The sequence below is a fragment of the Pinus tabuliformis genome, chromosome 3_2 (genome assembly GCF_031772625.1).
Source record: "Pinus tabuliformis cultivar Carrire ecotype Pingquan chromosome 3_2, CPIR1, whole genome shotgun sequence".
NCBI lineage: Eukaryota > Viridiplantae > Streptophyta > Pinopsida > Pinales > Pinaceae > Pinus > Pinus tabuliformis.
In genome coordinates this window covers 808,079,175-808,101,700 of record NC_142302.1, presented here as the reverse complement: position 1 = coordinate 808,101,700, position 22,526 = coordinate 808,079,175, and the positions used below count along the sequence as shown (strand labels likewise).

Below are 22,526 nucleotides of genomic sequence, written 5' to 3'. Positions count from 1 at the left end.
TGACACTTTCAATCTAATTAAATATCTCAACTTAATAACTACGCACCTCTATTTTACCATGGTTAGTGACAAGTAGGCTAAGGACCGATACTTTTCCCTTGATAGCTCAAGGCCGAGTGCCCCACCTCCAGGGATGGCACAGCACGAATCGCCCGAGTCAAAAGGGACCATGCCACATATTCAGAGGTGTACGTTGTGTGACCGCTGCGCAAACGAGATCGATGATAACCCATATATATATATATATATATACCTGAATTTCGATCCGTAGATTGTTAATTTGCTCAACGCATGGCGGAAGTTGCTAAATTTTCACTTGTGGTTATCTTTGCGGCTATGATGATTGTTGTAATGGAAGCAACCGATACACCCCCGTACGAACAGGCGGATCTGATACGTTGCACCGTCCAACAAAATTATACGTATGTTAATGCTACAGCGTTCCAGGAAAATCGGGATAGGGCTCTTGCATACCTCCTCCCACAACTCTCAGGAGACTACGCTTGTTCATATGAAAACAAATCTAGCCGCACAGATCCTGTCTTTGCTATTGCAGTCTGTCGGAAGTATTTAAGCACAAGCGAGTGTTCAGAATGCATCATTGAAGCGATGAAACTAGTAAAAGCAAAATGCGTTGAATCCATTGGTGGTTGGATTCATCTGGACGGTTGTTTCGTGCGCTATGACTATTCCAGTAATGACTCTAATGGGGCCGCCAATTACTGTGCCTCCACAAATGATGGCAATCCTACGTTCTCTGAAAAAGCGAAGGCCTTTTCAGCGCAACTCGTATCGGACGCTGCTGCAAATAACAATTATGCCGTTGCGAGATCCAACGATGGCTCGTTATATGGTCTCGCTCAGTGTTGGCCCTACCTTACGACTATTAATTGCCAAGAATGCTTGGGAGCAGCTAGGAATCTTTTACTCGAATGTCTTCCCCAGCAAGATGGTCGAGGTCTGGAGGCGGAATGTTTTATGCGCTACTCAACTTACGAATTTTACTCCAACAACAATATGTCCCGTACGAATTTTCTTAAACTTGCTGCAAATTATGTTGTTTTGTAATTTTTTTATAATTCGGCTAAGTCTAGGCTATGGAGATTGGATGATTTAAGTGGGGATGTTATCACAAAAATTGTACTAATTAAGTCATGAAATACTATCATAAAAATAGCATCAAACTAGGTCTAGTTTAATTTAGACTTCCTTAATAATTTAATTTCCTACAAATAATTTCCATCCTCAGCAGCATGAAATTCTAACCTCCAACCTTGTAAAACCTAAACCCAGAAAACCAATTAATGTATACCTCACGAAAAAATTCTTCGTATTTATATCTTTATGATTCATATAATATGGACTTACGCACTACTGTAATCTTTGTCGTCAGGGAAATCGGCCTCCAAAATAGTGTATATCTCGTTCGGATGCATGGGAGGAACAGCTCTTATTACGATGGTGTGTTTAGTATTGTTCCGTCGATGTATCAGACAACGAAAGGACTTTTCTCAGACAGGTGATTACATTTTCCTTGCCGCACTTTGCTGAGTTGTTTAACTTGGTTGTATTTAGAGGTTACGACGAAATTGCTTTCATGGTACTATATGCAGACGAGAACGGAACAGAAAAGGACAATTTCGAGCACGTCCTTTTTGAGTACGAGGTTCTGAGTGACTCCACCGGAAACTTTGACAGAAACAACATGCTTGGCAGAGGAGGATTCGGTGAAGTTTATAAGGTATAGTTTGAAACATGTATTTGATGGGTTATTCAAAATATATGCTTTGTTTACACTGTACAGATCAATTATAATAACCTGAGTTTAGTAAGCAGGGAAGACTTCCAGATGGGACGGATATTGCTGTCAAAAGACTGAACGGAAGGCATGAGAGTACTCATCGTGTGCAGGAGTTTCTGACAGAAATAAAGCTCCTAACCAGCGTCCGTCACCGCAATCTTGTTCGTTTACTCGGATGTTGCGCAAGTGGGAACGAACGTTTGCTGGTTTACGAATTTATGCCGAATAACGGTCTTCACAAGCATTTGTTTGGTATGTAGCTCTCACTAATGCTATTGATTTCAGGATTCAAGCTTTTAACTTCTAAAATCATAATGTATAGCGTTCTGGAGGTTTGTTTTGTTTTTTTTGTCTGTCTTGTTTGTCAAAATTCTACAAGGATGGGTTAGAAATTTTGAGTTGTGAATTTTCCAGGTTTCAAGCGCTGAGAGATTTTTCCAGAGTGGTGAATCTATACGTAAAAAAAGCAAAAAATAAAGATTTGATAAGAAAATTATTGCCTAATTTCCAAAAAAAATACTCCAAAGCCATAGTTACCAAATTCGGGTGAATTGGCACAAAAAAAATCCTAATATTTGTGGGTTCGGTTCGATTCGTCTGCTAATTAGTGAAGTTCAATAAGGTACGGGTTTAGCTTCCTCTCGCTATCGCTCTGAACCGGATCGCTCAGTTTCGTCAGTCTTGCAAAGAATGATTTAGTGGCCAACTAAGGATTGGATCGAGAGAACCTTGAAAGGATTGGATTTATTGTTTTTTGCAATTCTTCCAAACCGACTACCAACAAGGGGTTAAGGATCATGTAGGAAGGAGGTATCTTTTCCTATGAACAATATTGATCTTCTCCTTTCTTTTGAGGATGTCTCACCCAAAAAGAAAGCGATTTATTTGCTAAAGAATTAGAAATTTTTATATTATGGTAACGAAAGTAAATTTTATATTTAAAAATATTTACAAATATCTAAAAACATGGAAAAAAAAGTTAGAAATTTCTATATTACAAAATTTGGAATAAGGTAAATTCTATATTTTACAACTTTAACTAATTTAAATAAAAGGTTTTTTTAATAATTTATAAAAAAAAAAAATTGTTAATATTATTTTTTAATTATTGTTGAAAAAATTTGGTTTGAATATATATTAGTTAAATGATGTTGAAGTTTTATAATTGTTTAGAAAATTTGATAATATTAGTATCAAATTTTTATATAATTATCTGAACTTATTTTGATATTTCATTCTAATTAAAACTTGATTTATTAGTTTATAATTTAGCTTTTATCTATTAAACTTAGGATAATTTGAAATTTTAAACTAATGTATGTATTGTTTCTCTTGAAATGAGGATGTTTTTTACATTTTCAAAGTTATATGGATTCTTTGAAGGAGAGAGACAAAAATTTACTAATATGTGGAGATCACTTAATCTTATTTTTAATATTTAATGTTCCATCTTTTATATAAGATTTAGTTTTGAGTTTTCTTTCCTAGATTTTATTTTACATGTTCTAGTTTTTCACACATTTGTTTTTTATAATCTAAAATAAGAAAAGTTGTAATATTTTAAACAAAAGAAGTCATTCTTAGAGATAAATAAACATGATTATTTTTGTGAAAAAATTATTTTAATAATTTATTTTTTAAAGATTTGAATATAATTATTTTTCCTTTCCATTTTTAAAAATATGTGTATTTACTATGCACATTCTCAAATTTTTTCCTTATTAAATTTTACATAGTAGAATTTTTCCAGTACTTAACCGAATTCGAATTCGATAACTATATCCAAAACCTCTGTTGAATTGTATTGAAACATTTCATGATTAAGTTTTTCCATCAAATGTGTTGACTTCAGAATTCGAGTTTTTAATTTCTGAACTCATGTTTACTGTTTCTTCTTTTCTTTTTTTAACCTGTTTTGAGTTTTCGGAATATTATCGTTGGAGGTACGCAGGACAGCCAAGAAATGGTCTAACCTGGGAAAACCGTATAGACATTATAGTAGGCACAGCTCGAGGCCTATCATATTTGCACGAGGGTTCCAACATGCGCATTATACACAGAGATATCAAATGTGCAAATATACTTTTAGATGGGAGTTTTCATCCTAAAATAGGAGATTTTGGAATGGCTAGATTCTTCCCAGAAGATCAAACCCATGTTTCTACCAGATTCGGAGGAACGATGTAAGTTGTGCAATTCATTTAGTAATTGTTCTCGAAACATCTATTCTTTTAAGGCGTAAAATGCTAGCATTAATTTATCGTTTCCACGAATTTGCTGTGACGCAGGGGCTACACTGCGCCTGAGTATGCCGTTCATGGGCAATTGACGGAAAAGGCCGACGTTTATAGTTATGGGATCGTGGTACTTGAGATCGTGAGTGGGAGAAAGTGCGCGGATGCCACACTGCCAGACCCTATGCAAATTCTTTTGGAATGGGTTCGTTTCTGTTTTAATAAATTTTTGGAATGGGTTCGTTTCGGTTTTAATAAATTGTAATTCCAACAAGACCGTCATTTATTTCAAAGTCTGAACTTCATCAATATACTGCAGGCATGGAATAAATACGAACAGGGTAACGTTTTGGATATTGTTGATCCAAAATTAGAGGGGCAATATCCAAGAGAGCAGGCGTTAAGGGTGATCACAGTTGCTCTTCTTTGCACTCAAGGTTCCTGGAGGCTGCGGCCAGCGATGTCAAAGGTTGCCTCCTTGTTAACGACCGATTTAGAGATTCGTGTTCAGCCGACACAACCGGCTTTCGTAGGTGATGCTGGAGCCAGACCTGCGTGTTCCACAGCTACAACGATGTCTGAATCCTCGACTTCTACTGCTATCGCTCATCAATCTGCTGGAACAGTTACCCTGTCCTTCTCTCCTCGTTAGTCGAGGAGTCGGATAGATGTATGCAATGGTTTTTGCTCATTATTTATTTTCTGCGTGTTTAGATCAAGCATGATTTTCAGCCAAATGACAGAACTACATGAATGCTTCATAAACCCTCATGTGTGCGCGCTATGTCATGTGTTTGGGAATAGTGTCTAATGTCACAATTCATAATGATGACACCTATTTTTAATAAGTTAAGTTATTTTTAACAGTGTCAAATAGTGTCTATTTTTATCTATGTCTCATGTTATAATGATGTCACTCTTCCTTCAAACACTATTCATAACTATTATTAAATTGGAATTGTTGAATTTTTCTAGAAGAGTTAATTGGTTTGTGGAAAACCTTGTTTTCTTGGAATGGATCATTGTGCAGTTACTTTTCTTTAGATGTTTTGTTTATATCTATATTACAAGGAACATATTGAATGTCTTATTTCATTTTAGAGTAAGTTAATTGCCCAAAACCAAAAGGTTAAGTTAATTACCCAAAATCAAGAATCTTCTATAGATGGCCAAGCATATACTAAGAATACATCTCATTCATATGCAATACGAAATCCATCTTTTCTTTTCTCTGAGTAAAATTTCAAAAGAATGAACACATGCCATTTCATATGCACAATAAACCCAACTTATGAAATTTCAATACTTGGATGCATCCCATTCATATGGTGCAGTAGACCCGTGCACCACCAAATACCATATAGTTCCGGGTACATATAGACCCGTGCACAGATCTATATACTCACCAAAAGTACCTCGATGTCATTCCAGATAGTTCTCGTGTCAGTTGAAATGTTGAGACGATCCAAACGTCCACACTTACTCAATCCTTCCAGCCTTTTTAGCTTACAACATCCCCTCGCTTCAATCTCTTGTAGCGATATTAGACCACCGACATTCAGGGTCTCGAGATTAATACAATTACTTACGCGGATGAATTTAAGATTTGCCAGATTTGAAAGAGTTGTTAATGTCTTCAATTTGGGGCAGGATGAAAGGTCTAGATTTACTAGTGCTGATGGCAAGGCATTGACCTTCATTAGCACACTATTTTGTGAAAGATCAATAGTTTCGAGGCTGGATAGAACACCTTCGGGAATGCATATCTCGGATATGGATGTGGAATTCAATGATAAATCTCTTAAAACACTCTCCTTATCCTGGAAAGTAAAGTTGCATATTGGACTTTCTTTTATGGCCAAAAACTTGATCTTCGGTGCTTCAATTTCTTGTGGTAAGATGCGCCGTAGAGCGGAGCATCCATCCAGAACCAACTCTGTCAAACCCTTCAACTTGCCCAGAGAAATTGGTAACTTTGTTAACAGTGGGCTCCCTATTTTTAGTTGTTCTAAATGGTCTAGTATTTCCAAACAGTCTGGTAATTCTGATAAACCAGTATCTAGTAAATTCAGATATCTTAAATGCATTTGAGATGGGATTGCCAGAGGCAAAGCTACCAAGTTTCGACAGCCTTTGAAGTCTACATACTCAAGAGTGGAAATTTCTCCCAAAATATCGGGTGGGATGGAAAGAGAGATGCATTCTCGCAATAAGAGATATTGAAGTTGGAATAACTCAGAGAAAGTTATTGAAATTGTAATTTCAACTGCAGTAATAATTGAACAACAGCGGCATATTTTACTTCTGCAAAACACTTAGTTCTTTCCCTACGATGCGATCAGATCGTAGATCGTAAATCGCAGTACCCTTGTGCTAAGCCCTCCGCCTTTCTGGGATGCGAGCTTGTGATGCGATCGCAAATCGCAGATCGCAAGTTTCGCCTTACGCGCGTTATGTTCCTGTCTCTTACAATGCGATATGTTTTAGCGACGCGATATTATCGTACATCGCTGATCGCTCATCTCTCAACTTGTTTTAGCCTCCCGATAGCCTTCTGCGATGCGATCTAAATGAAGTCAATGGTTGAAGTACAAGCTAGCAGCAAATGAACTAGACGTGAAGTAAAAGTTTCTTTACCGCCAGTTTTGTCAGTAAAACAGTAAATGTAATTTACTGTGGGTTGGTAAGTTTTGGTAAAGACTTTAATTTTATTTCAGCTGGAGTATGGGCACAAGAAAAAGTTGGTAAAACCATTTAATTTTTATTATTTCTTTTACGGAAGCATGGCAAATGAAAACGTGAAGTAAGTTCTTTTTGTTGTCATATATATATATATATATATATATATATATATATATATATATATATATATATGTAATATTTTTTTTTTGTTGAAGTGAGAAGAGGGAAGAACGCAGCAGTGTGTATGAAAATATACACAGCAGTGTAAATGTATTGTAATGCACAGCAGTGCGATGTAAAAGAAATAGAACGCAGCAGCGTGAGAGAAAATTGATGTGTAATTTCCACACAGCAGTGTGTTGATCTCTTTAGCAGAGACAAAAGATTTTTTGTAATACAGTGTAAATCCTTTTTCAAAATGAGAGACAGAGTAATTTTTGTGTGGAACTGAAGTTTTCCTATGTAATCCCTCTAAGAGAGGAAGAAGTCTGTAACAACAGTTTTTATTAATGAATAGAAATCTGTGGTGTGTGAAAACTTTGTCCACTGCAAATAAATTTTTAAGTTTCCGCTGTGTTAAAGATCTTGTGCGTGAAAAACAGAGCATTGTTCTCTGTTTTGTGATTTTGTTTTTGGAATTTTACCAGAAAAATTCCCAACAGTGGTATCAGAGCTAATCCAGGCTCTTTGAAGGGTTCAAAGAAGCTGAAGGAAGGATTCTTACTATAGCAACTTCTCCAGCAGTGTGAAGACTCAGGCAAAAGAATCCAAGGTATTTCTTAAGTTTTTTTTTGTGTGTTGCTGTTGAAGACAGTCTGTTATTTTAAACACACAATGAAGTATTTGAAGCATAACTGAGAGTGCAAAAATTGTTGGCACCAGCACCAGCAATAGCATGGGTATGCAGATCCCATTATTTGATGGTAAAAACTATAACTATTGGGCAATAACAATGAAAGCCTTGTTTGCTTCCCAAGACTTTTGGGAAATAGTTGAATATGGTTTTGAACAACCAACAAATGAAAATGAGTTTAATGCATTAACTCAGGGAGAGAAAGATTTGTTGAAGAGCTAGAAGAAGAAGGATTCAAAAGGCCTTTTCTTCCTGTATCAAGCAGTGCATGGAAGCGTGTTTCCAAGGTTAGCAGCAACTAAGACATCCAATGAAGCATGGAAAACTCTCCAGGAATGGAGAGAGTGAAGACAGCAAAACTACAGTTGCTAAGGAAAGATTTTGAGAATCTGTGCATGAAGGAGTCAGACAATATTGACTCATTCTTCACACATGTAATTGGTCTGGTCACACAGATAAGATCTCATGGAGAGATACTTGAAGAAAGGAGGATTGTGGAGAAACTATTGAGGTGCCTACCCTCAAAGTTCCATGTGATTGTCACCACCATAGAAGAGACAAAGGATCTCTCAAACTTTTCAGTTGATGAACTTCATGCATCACTGATCACACATGAGCAGAGGTTGAGTAGAAATGAAAGCTCATCTCTAGAGTAAGACTTCAAGACCCAGATGTCCTTTGGAAGAGGAAGAGGTCAAGGTAGAGGAAATAAGAGGGGAAGAGGCAGAAGCCAAAACAGAGGTGGAAGAAACAGTCCAGCAAACACTCAAGGAAGAGGCAACAATCCAAATCAGTACCAAGGCCAAGGCAGTAGCCAACAATGTGGACAACATCATGCTCAAGGACAAAGGTATGAAAAATCCAATGTCCAATGTTATTACTGTAAAAGATATGGGCATTATGCCAATGAATGTAGGAAGAAGCAGTATGATATGAATAATAGATCTAATGCAAATATTACTAGAGAAAATGTCAGCCAAGATAATGTGTTGTTAGCTTGTAATATGGCTGAAACAAATAGTGAAGATATATGGTTTCTAGATTCCAGTTGTAGTAACCATATGACAGGAAACATAGCTTTGTTTTCTGCTTTAGATCAAAGTGTGAAGTCACAAGTCACACTTGGGACTGATAGTAAAATTTCTGTTATGGGTAAAGGAGAAGTTAAAATATTTACAAAGCAAGGTGAAAGGAAAACCATAGCAGATGTCTATTATGTTCCTAGAATGAGATGTAATCTTTTTAGTATTGGACAGCTTGTCCAAAAAGGTTACATTGTTTTCTTTGAGAATGATGTATGCACCATCATGGACAGAGCATCCAGCAAATGATGCATTGATGAAGTGAAAATGACGAGGAACAAGATGTTCCCTCTCAGAATAAGAGCAGATTTGAAAAACAAAGAAGAAATTGCAGCAGTTACCCAAGAGGCTTTCCAAAGCAAACCAAAAGATGAAAATTGGTTGTGGCATTTGATATTTGGACATCTCAACTTTGGAGGTCTTAATTTGTTGAGTAGAAAAGGAATGGTAAGAGGATTACCGTTGATAGAGAAACCGGACAGCCTTTGTGAAGGCTGCATATTGGGAAAACAACACAGAGAAAGTTTTCCTTCAGGGAAAAGCATCAGGGCAAAATCACCCTTAGAAATTGTCCACTTAGATTTATGTGGACCAATGCGAACCCCATCTTTAGCAGGCAATCAATATTTTCTAACATTTATTGATGATTTTACAAGAAACACTTGGGTTTATTTCTTGAAGAATAAAAGTGAAGTGTTTGAAAAATTCTGAAATTTCAAAGCACTTGTGGAAAATCAAAGTGGGTTGTGCATCAAAGTTTTGAGAACAGACAGAGGAGGTGAGTATATCTCCAAATAATTTTTATGTTTTTGTAGAGAAAATGGAATACATAAATAGTTTACAGCGAGGTACACCCCACAGCAAAATGGAGTTGCTGAAAGGAAGAACAGGACCATTATGGATATGGCGAGGAGCATGTTGAAGGCAAAGCATTTTCCAAATGATTATTGGGCTGAAGCCGTAAACTGTGCAGTATATATCTTGAATAGGTGTCCTACAAAAGCTGTGATGAACAAAGTGCCGGAAGAAGCATGGAGTGGGAGAAAGCAAGGAGTCACCCACATGAAAGTTTTTGGATGTGTGGCCTATGCACACATTCCAGATCAGCTAAGGAGGAAGTTGGACAACAAAGGGGAGAAATGAATTTTCATTGGATATAGTGAGGAATCCAAAGCTTACAGGTTGTATATCCCATCTACCAAGAAGTTTTTTGTGAGCAGAGATGTTCAATTTATTGAGGAGGAGGCTTGGGATGGAAGCATAGAGAAAACAGTTAATGTTAAAAACTGCTTGTCTCATGATAAAGATGATGAGGAGATGGTCGAAATACATCCCCAAACAACAACGCCAACACAAGGACATCAAGGAACACCTTTGAGGAGAAATGAGAGTGCTTCTCCAAGCACACCACAAGGAGGAAATTCAAGTGCATCTTCAAGCACTTGCACACCAAGTGAAAGAGGTAAGAAGTTTAGAAATTTAAGTGACATTTATAATGAAGGAATGAATTCTTTGTTTGCATTATATTGTCATGTTGATGACCCTATTCATTTCGAAGATGCTATTAAAGATAAGAAATGGATAGAAGTTATGGATGAGGAGATGAATGCCATAGAAAGAAACAAGACATGGGATTTGGTTGAGCTACCAAAAGGTAAAGAAGTCATTGGAGTTAAATGGGTCTATAAGACCAAGTGCAATGCTGAAGGCAAAATTGAAAGACACAAGGCAAGGCTGGTTGTCAAGGGATACAAGCAGCAATATGGGAGAGACTATGAGGAAACTTTCGCACTGGTTGCAAGAATGGAAACCATGAGAGCAGTGTTGTCCATAGCAGCACAAAACAAATGGAAAGTTTACCAAATGGATGTAAAGTCGGCATTCCTAAATGGAGTGTTAAAGGAAGAGGTTTATATTGAGCAACCTTTAGGCTATGAGAAGAAAGGCCAAGAACACAAAGTTTGTAGATTGAAGAAAGCTCTTTATGGGCTGAAGCAAGCTCCAAGAGCATGGTACAATAGGATAGATTCCTATATACTGGAAAATGAATTTGACAAATGTGAGGGAGAACCCACTATCTACATCAAAGAAAAGGATGGTAAGATTTTAATTGTTGTATTGTATGTTGATGATGTTATTTTTACAGGTAATGATGGCTACCTCATTGAAAACTTCAAATCAGTCATGAAAGAAGAATTTGAGATGACTGACATGGGTTTGCTAAGATACTTCTTAGGAATAGAAGTAGATCAAAATGAAAATGGAATTTTTATCTCTCAAGCAAGATATGTAAATGAAGTGTTGGGCAGGTTTAATATGCAAGAGTGAAAAGCAGCAATCACTCCCACGGTAATGGGATTAAAACTCAGCAAAGAGGACAGCAGCAAGGATTTTGATCCTAGCTTATATAAGAGCATAGTTGGCAGCCTTATGTATTTAACTGCAACTAGTCCTGACATAATGTTTGCTGTTAGTTTGATTTTCAGATTTATGGAGAAGCCAAAAGAAACACATTGGCAAGCAACAAAAAGAATTCTGAGGTATGTCAAAGGTACAAAGAGATTTGGCATTTTATATACTTTTTCAGAAAGTTCAGATTTAGTTGGCTACACAGATAGCGATTGGGCTGGAAGTGTGGATGATCGGAAAAGCACATCCAGTTATGTCTTTCACATGGGTTCAGGAGCAATTTCATGGGCTTCCAAGAAACAAACCATTGTGGCGTTATCTACAGCAGAAGCAAAGTGCATGGCAGCTACAACAGCAGCGTGTCAAGCAGTTTGGATGAGGAGACTGTTAAGAAGTCTATGCCAAGAGCAAGCAAAAGCAACAGTTATTTTTTGTGACAATAGCTCAGCTATTGCATTGTCCAAAAATTTTGTGTTTCACAAGCGAACGAAACACATTGATACAAGGTTCCATTACATCAGAGAATTGGTGAACAACGGAGAAATTGTTTTACAACATTGCAGCACTCAAGAACAGGTTGCGGACATTTTGACCAAGCCTTTGGGACAAAAAAAAAATTGAGTTTTTTAAGAAAATGTCTGGGTATGATTGATAACCCAACAGTTGAAATTAAAGGGGAGTGTTGAAATTGTAATTTCAACTGCAGTAATAATTGAACAGCAGCGGCATATTTTACTTCTGCAAAACAGTTAGTTCTTTCCCTACGATGCGATCAGATCGCAGATCGCAAATCGCAGTACCCTTGTGCTAAGCCCTTCGCCTTTCTGGGATGCGATCTTGCGATGCGATCGCAAATTGCAGATCGCAAGTTTCGCCTTACGCGCGTTATGCTCCTGTCTCTTGCAATGCGTTATGTTTTGGCGATGCGATATTATCGCACATCGCTGATCGCTCAGCTCTCAACTTGTTTTAGCCTCTCGATAGCGTTCTGTGATGCGATCTAAATGAAGTCAATGGTTGAAGTACAGGCTACCAACAAATGAACTTGACGTGAAGTAAAAGTTTCTTTACCGCCAGTTTTGTCAGTAAAACAGTAAATGTAATTTACTGTGGGTTGGTAAGTTTTGGTAAAGACTTTAATTTTATTTCAGCTGGAGTATGGGCACAAGAAAAAGTTGGTAAAACCATTTAATTTTTATTATTTCTTTTACGGAAGCATGGCAAGTGAAAACGTGAAGTAAGTTCTTTTTGTTGTCATATCTATATATATATATATATATATATATATATATATATATATATATATATATGTAATATTTTTGTTGTGTTGAAGTGAGAAGAGGGAAGAAGGCAGTAGTGCGTATGAAAATATACATAGTAGTGTAAATGTATTGTAATGCACAGCAGTGCAATGTAAAAAAAATAGAATGCAGCAGCGTGAGAGAAAAATTGATGTGTAATTTCCACACAGCAGTGAGTTGATCTCTTTAGCAGAGACAGAAGTTTTTTTTTGTAATGCAGTGTAAATCCTTTTTCAAAAGGAGAGATAGAGTAATTTTTGTGTGGAACTGAAGTGTTCCTGTGTAATCCCTCTGAGAGAGGAAGAAGTCTGTAACAACAGTTTTTATTAATGAATAGAAATCTGCGGTGTGTGAAAACTTTGTCCGCTGCAAATAAATTTTTAAGTTTCCGCTGTGTTAAAGATCCTGTGTGTGAAAATCAGAGCATTGTTCTCTGTTCTGTGATTTTGTTTTTGGAATTTTACCAGAAAAATTCCCAACAAAAGTGTTCTCGGGCAGTTCAGTCAGATTAGAGCAACCGATAGATCTAAATGTCTTAGGTTTGGAAGTTGGGAAAACTCAATTGGAATTGAGTCTAGGAACCCCAAATTATTTAACACGAGCTTCGTCAATGTTGTCACGCCTATTCCCTTCCATCCTAGAAAGTGGAAAAGGGGAGCAGTGTCCCATCTGTGCCATCTCTAAATAGCATCAATATTCATCTCACTTAAGTGCGAGGGAGGCTGCAAAGCACATATGAGCTGTTAATTTGATCGCATAATTGCATAAATGACAAATTTAAGTCTAACACTGCGATGTGCTTACGTCATCGTCAAAACTGTTGAACAACGCTTGGAAGTTTTTGCCCTGACCCTCAATTTCCAGAACTCTTAATCTTCGCAGAGAGATCGAGGGTGGCAAGTGACATGAAGGGACCTTGCGCAAGCGAAGCCATACCAAGTCTCCAGAGATATCCCACTTGTCCAAAATAGATGACAGATCGTAGAAACCATCGATTACAAAGAGATGCATACCTTCAACCTCAGTTTTATTATTCACCAAGTCAAATCCCCAGATTGTTTCGGAGGACCAAATTCCCCGTATCCTGATGTGTGATCCGGCCTGACAATCAAATTCAGCCTGCAAGTTAAAATGTCTATTTTCTTTATAATAAACATAAAAATTAATAATCAATCAAATTTACATACCTGCAATTGCAACATTTGCTGTACATCATCTGAGCTAGAAAGTCGTAGCGGCTGAAGCGCCGGCAACGCACGAAGCTCTTCCCGGGCAATATGTCTTGCCAAATCTCTAAGTTGATTGTGCATTGTAATTTTAACACTTCCATACTCGTCACCATGAACGTCCACGAGGCATTTTTGACGGAGACTTTCCAGATAACCAACAATTCTGTTGTTTTCATATAATCCCTCCAAAACTCGAACCTCTAATTCCCTTTCTTCTCCAACTAAGAAACAGCCAATGTCCAAGAACACCTCCTTCTCTACAGGGTCCAAAGCTTCATAGCACACTTTTAATGGGTTAATTACATCGAAAAGCAGAGTTGTAGAGAGTTTTTCCAACTCCCACTTCCAGTACTCTAATACTCTACAGACTGGCCAAGAGTGACATAAAAGAATGGGAAAAAGAAGTAAAATATCTTCAAAAGTGACATAAAAGAATGAGAAAAAGCAGTAAAAATATCTTGCCATGCCACGCAGCGCACAGTAGAACTCGGAGGTGAAAAGAAGGCAACTCAACCGATATTTGCGAACACTTCAAATCAACGGTTCAAAGTGTCACACCTGATCGAACGGAGCAGGGAAAAAGTGTTGACAATTGTTGATGCAAAGGAAGACCTATCGACCTAATTATGTCTAATGTCATAATGATGTCACTATTCCTTCAAACACAATTCATAACGATGACACCTAATATGCTACCTTGACACAATAGTATATATTGTTTAGGTATGGTCAGGGATAATGTTTATTTTAAAGTTTGGTTGGGTTTGTTGATTTCAATTTCTGTCCAAAATTGAAATCTACTTCTAACTATATATATATCATATTTGTGATTTGTGATTAAATATGGAATGAAAAATATTTTATGGTGTGTAATTCGTATCTGATTGTGTTTAGATTTGGACTCTTTATGAGAGAGGTTGTGATTATGTGATTTTAGAAACATTAATCCTTTTTATGTATGGTTGTGATCATGTGATTTTAGTAATGTTAATCCTTTCTATGCGCTTTTAGTCTCTCTCATGAGAGGGGTTGTGATCATGTGATTTTAGCAATGTTAATCCTTTCTACATAGATTAAGAAAGAGTATGTGAATGTAGATGGTTTAGTTTCCTCTTTGAGGGATTTCTAAGTCTAATTTTCTAACAAGCTTGTGAGTATTATGATTATGCGTTAATTATTTGTCCATCATTTGATCTACTTGTTGCATAGAAGGAGATAAACTTGCAAAGTAACTAAATTGAGACAAAGGAGTGAATTAGGTGGTGTAAGTTGAAATTTCTAGATAGGAAATCAAAGAACAAACATTGTAGTTTAATCTAGCAAAGGGCTAATTTTTGGACATTTTATGAAAAAAACATTAGCCAATTTGGTTGAAAATTTGCTCATTTTTTACACATGTATGATTAAATAGATGACATTCACCAAACACTTACCAATTTTAACAGTAAATTACATTCTATAAGTATGAATTTTCAAACTAGAATAGTCACCTACAATATTATACTTAGAAAAATATTAAATCCTTAAAAAATACCCCATGGAGAAGAGTAGCTATATGACTGGTCCATTTCTTAGAAACATGATGGTGTTGTTGCATTCGTCAATTCCATTAGGCATTGCCCTAGTCTACTCACCCCTCTACTTTATCATGCTTCTATGCTTTCATTTCATTTTGCTTTTGTTCAATATATTAGTGTATTTTAAGTATTTCTCGAAATAACATTGGACCACATAGAAGATATATGTGGAGTTACACAAATTTGCAAGCACCATCTTTAATCACCGAATTTTGGGTACTCAACTCCCCCATTTTTGCTCTTTGATGCCATTAAATTGACGTGATTGTTCTCCAAGTAGACCTTGCGCTTTTTCTCCTAGGTGGTTTTTCTTCCATAACAGGGTTGAAAACACTGATTGAATCATATTTATATTGCATCGTTGTTCATACAATTGAATGTTGGTGATAGCACCAACATAGAGGAATTAAAATATTGAAGGGAATGTATAGATATAGACTAGCAGGTGAAATCTCAAAATGACTAGCTTACAAGCTTTCAATTCACACTTGGAAGTTAAAGAAACTTTCCACCCATATTCAAAACATGAAGAATTTAGATTTTTATTGTAGATTCAACAACATATGTGATATGCTAAAACACAAGAAAATAATCTACTCTACTCTTCAGTGGAAACCAAAATTGATCTTAGAAAACAATAAGCAGAAAAGGAAGAATATCAATCGCACATAACACAATATTTCTTTGGGGAAAGAAACTGCTAAAAACCCTGACTATATATATTGCATTAACTAGAAGATATGAGAAAAAAATAAAATTCTTGTTCAACCCAAACAATTCATGCACAAGTACAATTTGTCTTTCTGCCTCACAAGCTAGCTCAAGCCAACACTTAGCCAATTCTGCTGCCTTCCAAGCCTCTACTTCCTTGCGCAATTCCTAAGAGAATTAGCCCATATTTAATTGGGAAATTCTCAACTCATGACTACGCAATCCATCCCTAGGCCCTCAACTGATTGCATCCACCATCTGTACAACTTGGAAAAGTATACAACTGATAGTACACTATCCCTAAAATCTAATCTCAACTCGGTCTTCCTTTGAGTTGACATGCATGAGTTACTTAAGACTGAATCTTCAGTTAAATGGTGGAGCAGTAAATATGCACTGGTGCCCGTCACCACTATTAGACCTCCTATTATTTCCTCCAACTGTTAGAACTAGTTTCACTGACTATAACTTAGTTAGGTTGAATTAATTAATTACAACTCAAAAGAACTAAACTTGGGCCCCTAAATTTAGGGATCACTCTACATGACTCTATATAGACTTCTAACTCAAGTTTCTGAAGCCAACTAAGTCAATTTAACTTAGTTAACTATTACAAGTTTCTACGAGAATATAGCTTCGATTTAATTCCTAATTTAATTCAAGGACATATTAAATTATGATTTCTTGTTTCTATTTCTAACACTCCCTCTCAACAAGAAAAGGATTATCTGCTACCCCGATCCTACCTCTTTGAAACTCGAATTTGCATCTTGACAAGGCCTTATTCAAAATATTTGCATCCTGCTCCTTTGTGGGAATGCACACTAAGAACATAGTTCTCCTCTGCACACAATCTCAAAGATGATGACACCAGATATCAATATGCTTGGGCCGATCATGAAAAACTACATTCTTAGAGAGTTTGATACAACTCTGATTGTCACAGCAAATCACAGTTGGATCCATTTGCTCACCAAATAAACCAACCATAATCTTCCTCATCCAAATAGCCTCACAAGCTTCTTGACTAGCAGCCATGTACTTAGCTTCTGTTGAACTAAGTGAAATTGATCTTTGTTTCCTACTATACCAAGAAACAGTCGTTGACACAATAATGATGATCCCACCTGATGTGCTCTTCTTGTCGGATGGACTCCCTAACCAATCTGCATCGATGAAGCCTTGGAGCTTCACTTCCTATGTGTTATAGACATTATTGTGCCTTACAGCATTGAGCATGAAATGTCCATAATCTAAGGGATCCAAAGTCCCTAAACATGTTGTTCCTACCCGTAGAGAAACAAGGCTAACAAACCACAACAATTCACAGAAGTTCTCCACCAGAAACTGCTCAAAAACAAGTCAATTCAGGATCAATTCAGTGGCTCCACTAGCTGTCTGCGCTAAAATGCAAAGTCAACACTGGCTACCTGCACTGCAACGCAGGTAGAAGCACTACCAGGGTGCGCTGAGCGAGAGTTGACAAATGGCAAGTTCATTCCACAAGGTGTCAAGACCCAGGAAGCTTCCAGAATCTTCCTCAATGACACTTGCCTCAGTGAATTCGACTGGTGATGAGTAAGAGGTTCTCAATCTCCAAGTGGAAGCAAGAACCTCCAAGTGGAATCAAGAACTGACAGAGGGAGAGGACACTAGTCAGATCTCAAGCTGACTCATCCTCTCTCCAAACATCTATATATGGATCTCTCCTCCATGAGATCTGGAGGCTGGAATTTTGTTATTGCAAAGAATTGTTGTTGGTTTGAGACTGGAATCATTGGGTGCTTAATGCTTTGAAGGGAGGTGAAGATAGGAATTCCATTTGCTGGGAAGGAGATGCTGGATTTGAGCCTTCTTGGTTATATCTCTTCCTGAACCTTGTTATTCATCAATAAAGCTATCTTGATTTCTCCTATATACTGATGTATCTTTGATGTATGATTGCATTAGTATGTTTAGTTTATTTCTAATCCTAAACTAGTTATGAATATGAATCTATGTCTTTGTAGTGTTCTCTTCTTGTGATCTTGCAGAGACCTGTTGAAGCTGGGCGAGCGAGAAGGCAAGTAGCTGGGAACTCTCAAAGAGAAGAGAAACTGGATCGAGGGACAAACGGAAGACACCGGTTAGTCCATCTATCTCTCTTCATTCTTAATTCATAAAGGAAGAATACTAGAATAGTTGTCTCTGTTTGTTGCTAAGGCACTGTCACACCTTAGGTGGATAGGATTGTCCTGCATAGGCATTTTTCCCCACAACAAATTGGCGACTCCACTGGGGAGATCTGTTTAGTAATTTTATTTGTGTCTCTATCATTGTTTGTTTCATAGACTCAACAGCAGCAATCGAACTGCATCTGCTATTCTCAGATGCAAAGTAGACAGCTGCTGCTTTGATCCAATCACTGGATTTGTCTATGATCTGAACAATGGACTCACAAATGATTTGATGATCCTTTGTGATAGATCTTAGTCCTCCCTCAAAGCATCCCTTTGATTGTACCTTGCTTGTTGCTTTTATTTGGCCTAAAACCGTAGATTAATCAGCAATCTGTGACCCAGAACCCAGTGAGAAACTCTCGTTTCTCCTTCAGCGCAGACCCTGTGAAGAGGTTCTGCATTTCAACGTAGGTCCCGCGAAGGCTACCTGCGCTGAATGTCAAAACCTCTGTGTAGAGGGTGCGCTGATCTAGTTAGGCCTTGTGCAGCTGGGGTTCTCTGCTCTGTTTTGCCTTGTTTTGATCTCTGATTTTTGCAGCCTGTAACCAGCATAGGTACCAGTCTGATAACTCCTTTTCTCTGCTTAAATTCCGGCTCCTTTTGTACAAAAAGACTGTGAATGTTTTTATGTGTTTGTGGCGTCATTCACAGTTTTCCTTTGCAAGAGTGAAATGATCATCCTGTAGCCCTTGATTCAGATCTGTTGATTGTGATCTTAGGAGAGAGTTCATTGGCTGTTTACAGTTGATTATACATTTACTTTTGCTTTTGGTTTGAGTTTGTCTTTTTTAAGTGTCGAAACAAGTGTTCATTTCGAAAGTCGTAAAGTGTTGTATTCTCTTCTACCCTTTCTGATTTCGAAAAATTAAACTTGTTTGTATTTGTCATTTAAAAGCAAATTCAAAGTTGTACAAAAAGCTTTCTTTGTAGGCATCAATACTAAGAAAGCGGAAACAAACACCTGCATTGTGCATTTGCATCTTGATAGTTTGCATGTTTGATTTAGGAAAAGTGCATTAGAGTGTGCTGATTGCTCTTTGAGAAAAGATGGTGTCTTTCTTTTCCCTTAGTAGCTAGGATTTTCATAGTTGAAAAGATATAAAGCTTGCTTATCATCTTTAGACTGCATTTACGAATTGTATCATACATATCATGGTGATCTAGAAAGGCAAACTTCTAAAAAGATCAACCTAAAATAAATCGAATGAACTTAACAACGCTTTGCAACATAACGCACAACATAGAGGTCTAGGCTAGAGACGTGTTCCGGCGTCGTAAAGCCTGGTGACTGTCGATCTCATTGATGGTGGGTGATTCCTCCTGAGGGACGATAGCGCCAGTATGGATTGTGCTCCCACGTACCGTTACGTATATATTGGGAGACCCCTATAGGAATATAACCTTTATCCTTAGGAAGCCGTGTCGGCCACCCTACTGATCGCAATGCACTGAACACAGCATTCAGGAAGATCGACCGCCCGTACCCTAAAAAGTATTCTGTGGTTTTGCGAAAAGTTTGGCACACCCTCTGCCTAGAACTCCAGAGCAGTTTCTTTTGGCCTTTTTCAGACTCTATAACAGAAAAAGTCCATCCGAGCATTTGTCACTTCGGGCTCGTTAAAACATCGAAGGAGACTAGAGTCATCTTTAGCTTTTTCTCGACTCTTTAAAAGTGAAAAAGCAAGTTGTGTCTAAAGCGTCTAAAAATTCATTCAATTCGGAAACATACTTTCCCCTTTTGTATTTTGGTTGATCGAGTAATCCGCAATCGTGGAAGAAAGTCAATTGAAACCCCGTCATTCGTGGAGGCTTACGAGTCAACCGTCTTTGTCTCCGGAATCGAAAATAGTACGGACAAAGCGAACTCGTTTAACCGGTTCGAAATCTCCTATCAAAGTTAGAACAAGTGTTCCAATAACATCTGAGATTCCAGTTACTCCAAACATTTCTGGAAACCCTGCCTCTATAGAAGAAGTTCAACAGCCACAGAGGGACAGTGACACTGATCCTAGTCTGAGAGCAAATACTTGCATTACTGAACCAGTTCCATCTGCGACTGGTTCAGAGAGTCTCGCTCCTCAAACAACTGTCGCTGTCGAATCAACCCCTTCTTCGGCACCAAAAATATTTTACGGACCTGACGTTCTTCCTCTTCCACCTGGTTTGATTGCGATAGAGGAAATTGTAGAAGATCCGCAAGTGAGTACTCCAACCTATTTTGGAGTCGGGGTCACTCTATTTCCTTCTACGTCAGAAGTTAGTCTATCGCTAGTGGAAGTTCCTGTAGAATCGCTAGGCAATCTTTTGGATAGACTCAAAATGTCTGAACAACCGTCAACATCTAGGACTGTGTCGAATGACACAGCGACAACAGAACTCCCTGCCGTCACTCCGACAATGTTTGCCGGCGTACCATCTGTCCCAACTAGCTCACAACCGCTAGAAGGAGTCCACCCAGGGACTATCTTGACAGTGTGGTCCGTTCCAGTTTGTTCCTCCGGAATAATATCCGGCAACTCTTATGTTGAGACTCGACAAATTGATCCATTTGGAGGTCAATTTGGGCAATCCAGTCCCCAAGGACAAACAATCCCCTTGAGTTCCGGATTGCCACCGTATGGGGGGCAGTACGCCCTTTCATTACCCCCTCCGGGAGGGTATCCATACGGGATTTCTCAACAGTATTCTGGTTATACTGGATTTACGACAAGTGGTTGGGTACCTATACTACCCCAACAACCAAGAGTTGTATATTCTATGCAACAATGTGTACCTATGTCGAACATCCCGACAACACCAGCTATTGTAACAGTGTCACAAGTTCAAACGATGCCTGTTGTATGTCAACCTCAAATTTCTCAGGTTGTAATGCAACAGCCCCTTGACCCTATGACTCAACCATAATCGCCAACTGGTGGGGCGACACAGGTCCAAACGGGTACAATTACCCCACATCTTGGTCTGACGGTTAGTATAGCACAACTAAACATGGCTTCACAACCGTGGCTAGTGCAATACCAACAACCACAATTCCAACAAGTGTACCAAGGTTCTGAGCAGCAGATCTTTGCGAACAGTGGACAACCGTACATTCAAAACGGTCAAAATCAACCACTTTACAGTGATCAGGTCCACGAACCGTATCAATCATATCAACATCAATTGCATTATGTTGGTATGCAAAGGCCAGCTGCTCAGGCAATTCCATCATACCCTGGGTATGCTTCACCTAACCTGAATCAACAGTTACCATTCGTGGCAACTTTAGAGTTACCAGATTTACACCGGTTAACGAATGATCCAATTGCTTATGCCCCTTGGTGGCCAGCGATTCCTCACAAACTTCCATTGGACATTCCTAAATTTAATGGAAATCCAGGTGAAGACCCATCGAATCATGTGATGACATTTCATCTGTGGTGCTCATCAAACACCTTAAACGATGATTCGATAAGGCTTCGCCTTTTTCAGAGGACGTTAACGGGTTGAGCGGCAAAATGGTATATTGAATTACCTAGATCCTCATACAATTTCAGCTCCCTAGCCACGACTTTCTTAACCCATTTTCAATTACCGATAAGGTATGAAACGGGAACGGAAATCTTAACCAACTTCAAACAGACAACGGCCACTCATATCTCCGATCATATACATGAGTGGCGTCGTCGTCGTAGGATGGTGAAAACGTACGTTCCCGATCAGCTATTAGCTTGATGGTTTATCAAGTCGTTACTTCCCGCCATAACGGAAGATGTGGCCAAGGGAGGGGTCATAACGGAGGAGCAAGTTATTGCTCGTGCACAATATCTAGACCTAGTCTATACTCAGACTGGCACGCTCTACGATAAAATACCTGACGCCCCTAGACCAGAATTCTCAATTCCTCCTCCTCCTAAATCAAATAGTGACTCTCATGCCGGCGATGGTGTGATTGGAACGGCAAACGTGAAATCGACAAAGGCTTCATCTAAGAAAGCCCGTAAGACTTCAGATCAAAATGCAAAAGACGAAATTCTTGCTTCGGAAGTAAATGTTGTATCAGCAGATAAAGGCAAAGAAACCAATCAACCAGGAAGCAAGAAGAAGCAAAACAAAGGGAAGAAGAAGAAACAAGGTGAGTCATCTCCCAGAAAAACTTCTTCAAACCCTCCTGGGAAAGGGAAACCAAGAAGTCCATGTCTTATATGTGACGAGGATCATTGGACAGCCGATTGTACATACAAAGCTGAGCTAAAAAGGTTCTTCAAAAGTTCGCAAACCTCAGCTGTGTTAACTGATCCGTTTCCAAATCCAGGTCAAAATCTGGTTGATAGTGGAAATGCTTCCCCGTCGCAAGTTCTAATGTTGTCGATTTCCAAGCAACAAAATGATGCTTTGATTTCGACAAGGAACAAAGATTACGGGAATCCGCAGCTGTCGAACGACAAA

General features: G+C 38.2%; 2 protein-coding genes across 2 annotated transcripts; both read left to right on the top strand.

The window, feature by feature from the left end:
• Positions 1-291: 291 nt before the first annotated feature.
• LOC149183063 (cysteine-rich receptor-like protein kinase 46) lies at positions 292-1,879 on the top strand. Its single transcript, XM_089414810.1, has 4 exons — positions 292-1,064; positions 1,394-1,519; positions 1,576-1,741; positions 1,805-1,879. Exons 1-4 carry the CDS (start codon positions 292-294, stop codon positions 1,877-1,879), a joined length of 1,140 nt encoding a protein of 379 aa, XP_089270936.1.
• LOC149183062 (cold-responsive protein kinase 1-like) lies at positions 1,729-4,771 on the top strand. The gene is made up of 4 exons (XM_089418655.1): positions 1,729-2,053; positions 3,753-3,984; positions 4,090-4,240; positions 4,355-4,771. Exons 1-4 carry the CDS (start codon positions 2,020-2,022, stop codon positions 4,685-4,687), a joined length of 750 nt encoding a protein of 249 aa, XP_089274781.1. The 5' UTR covers positions 1,729-2,019; the 3' UTR covers positions 4,688-4,771.
• Positions 4,772-22,526: the final 17,755 nt, after the last annotated feature.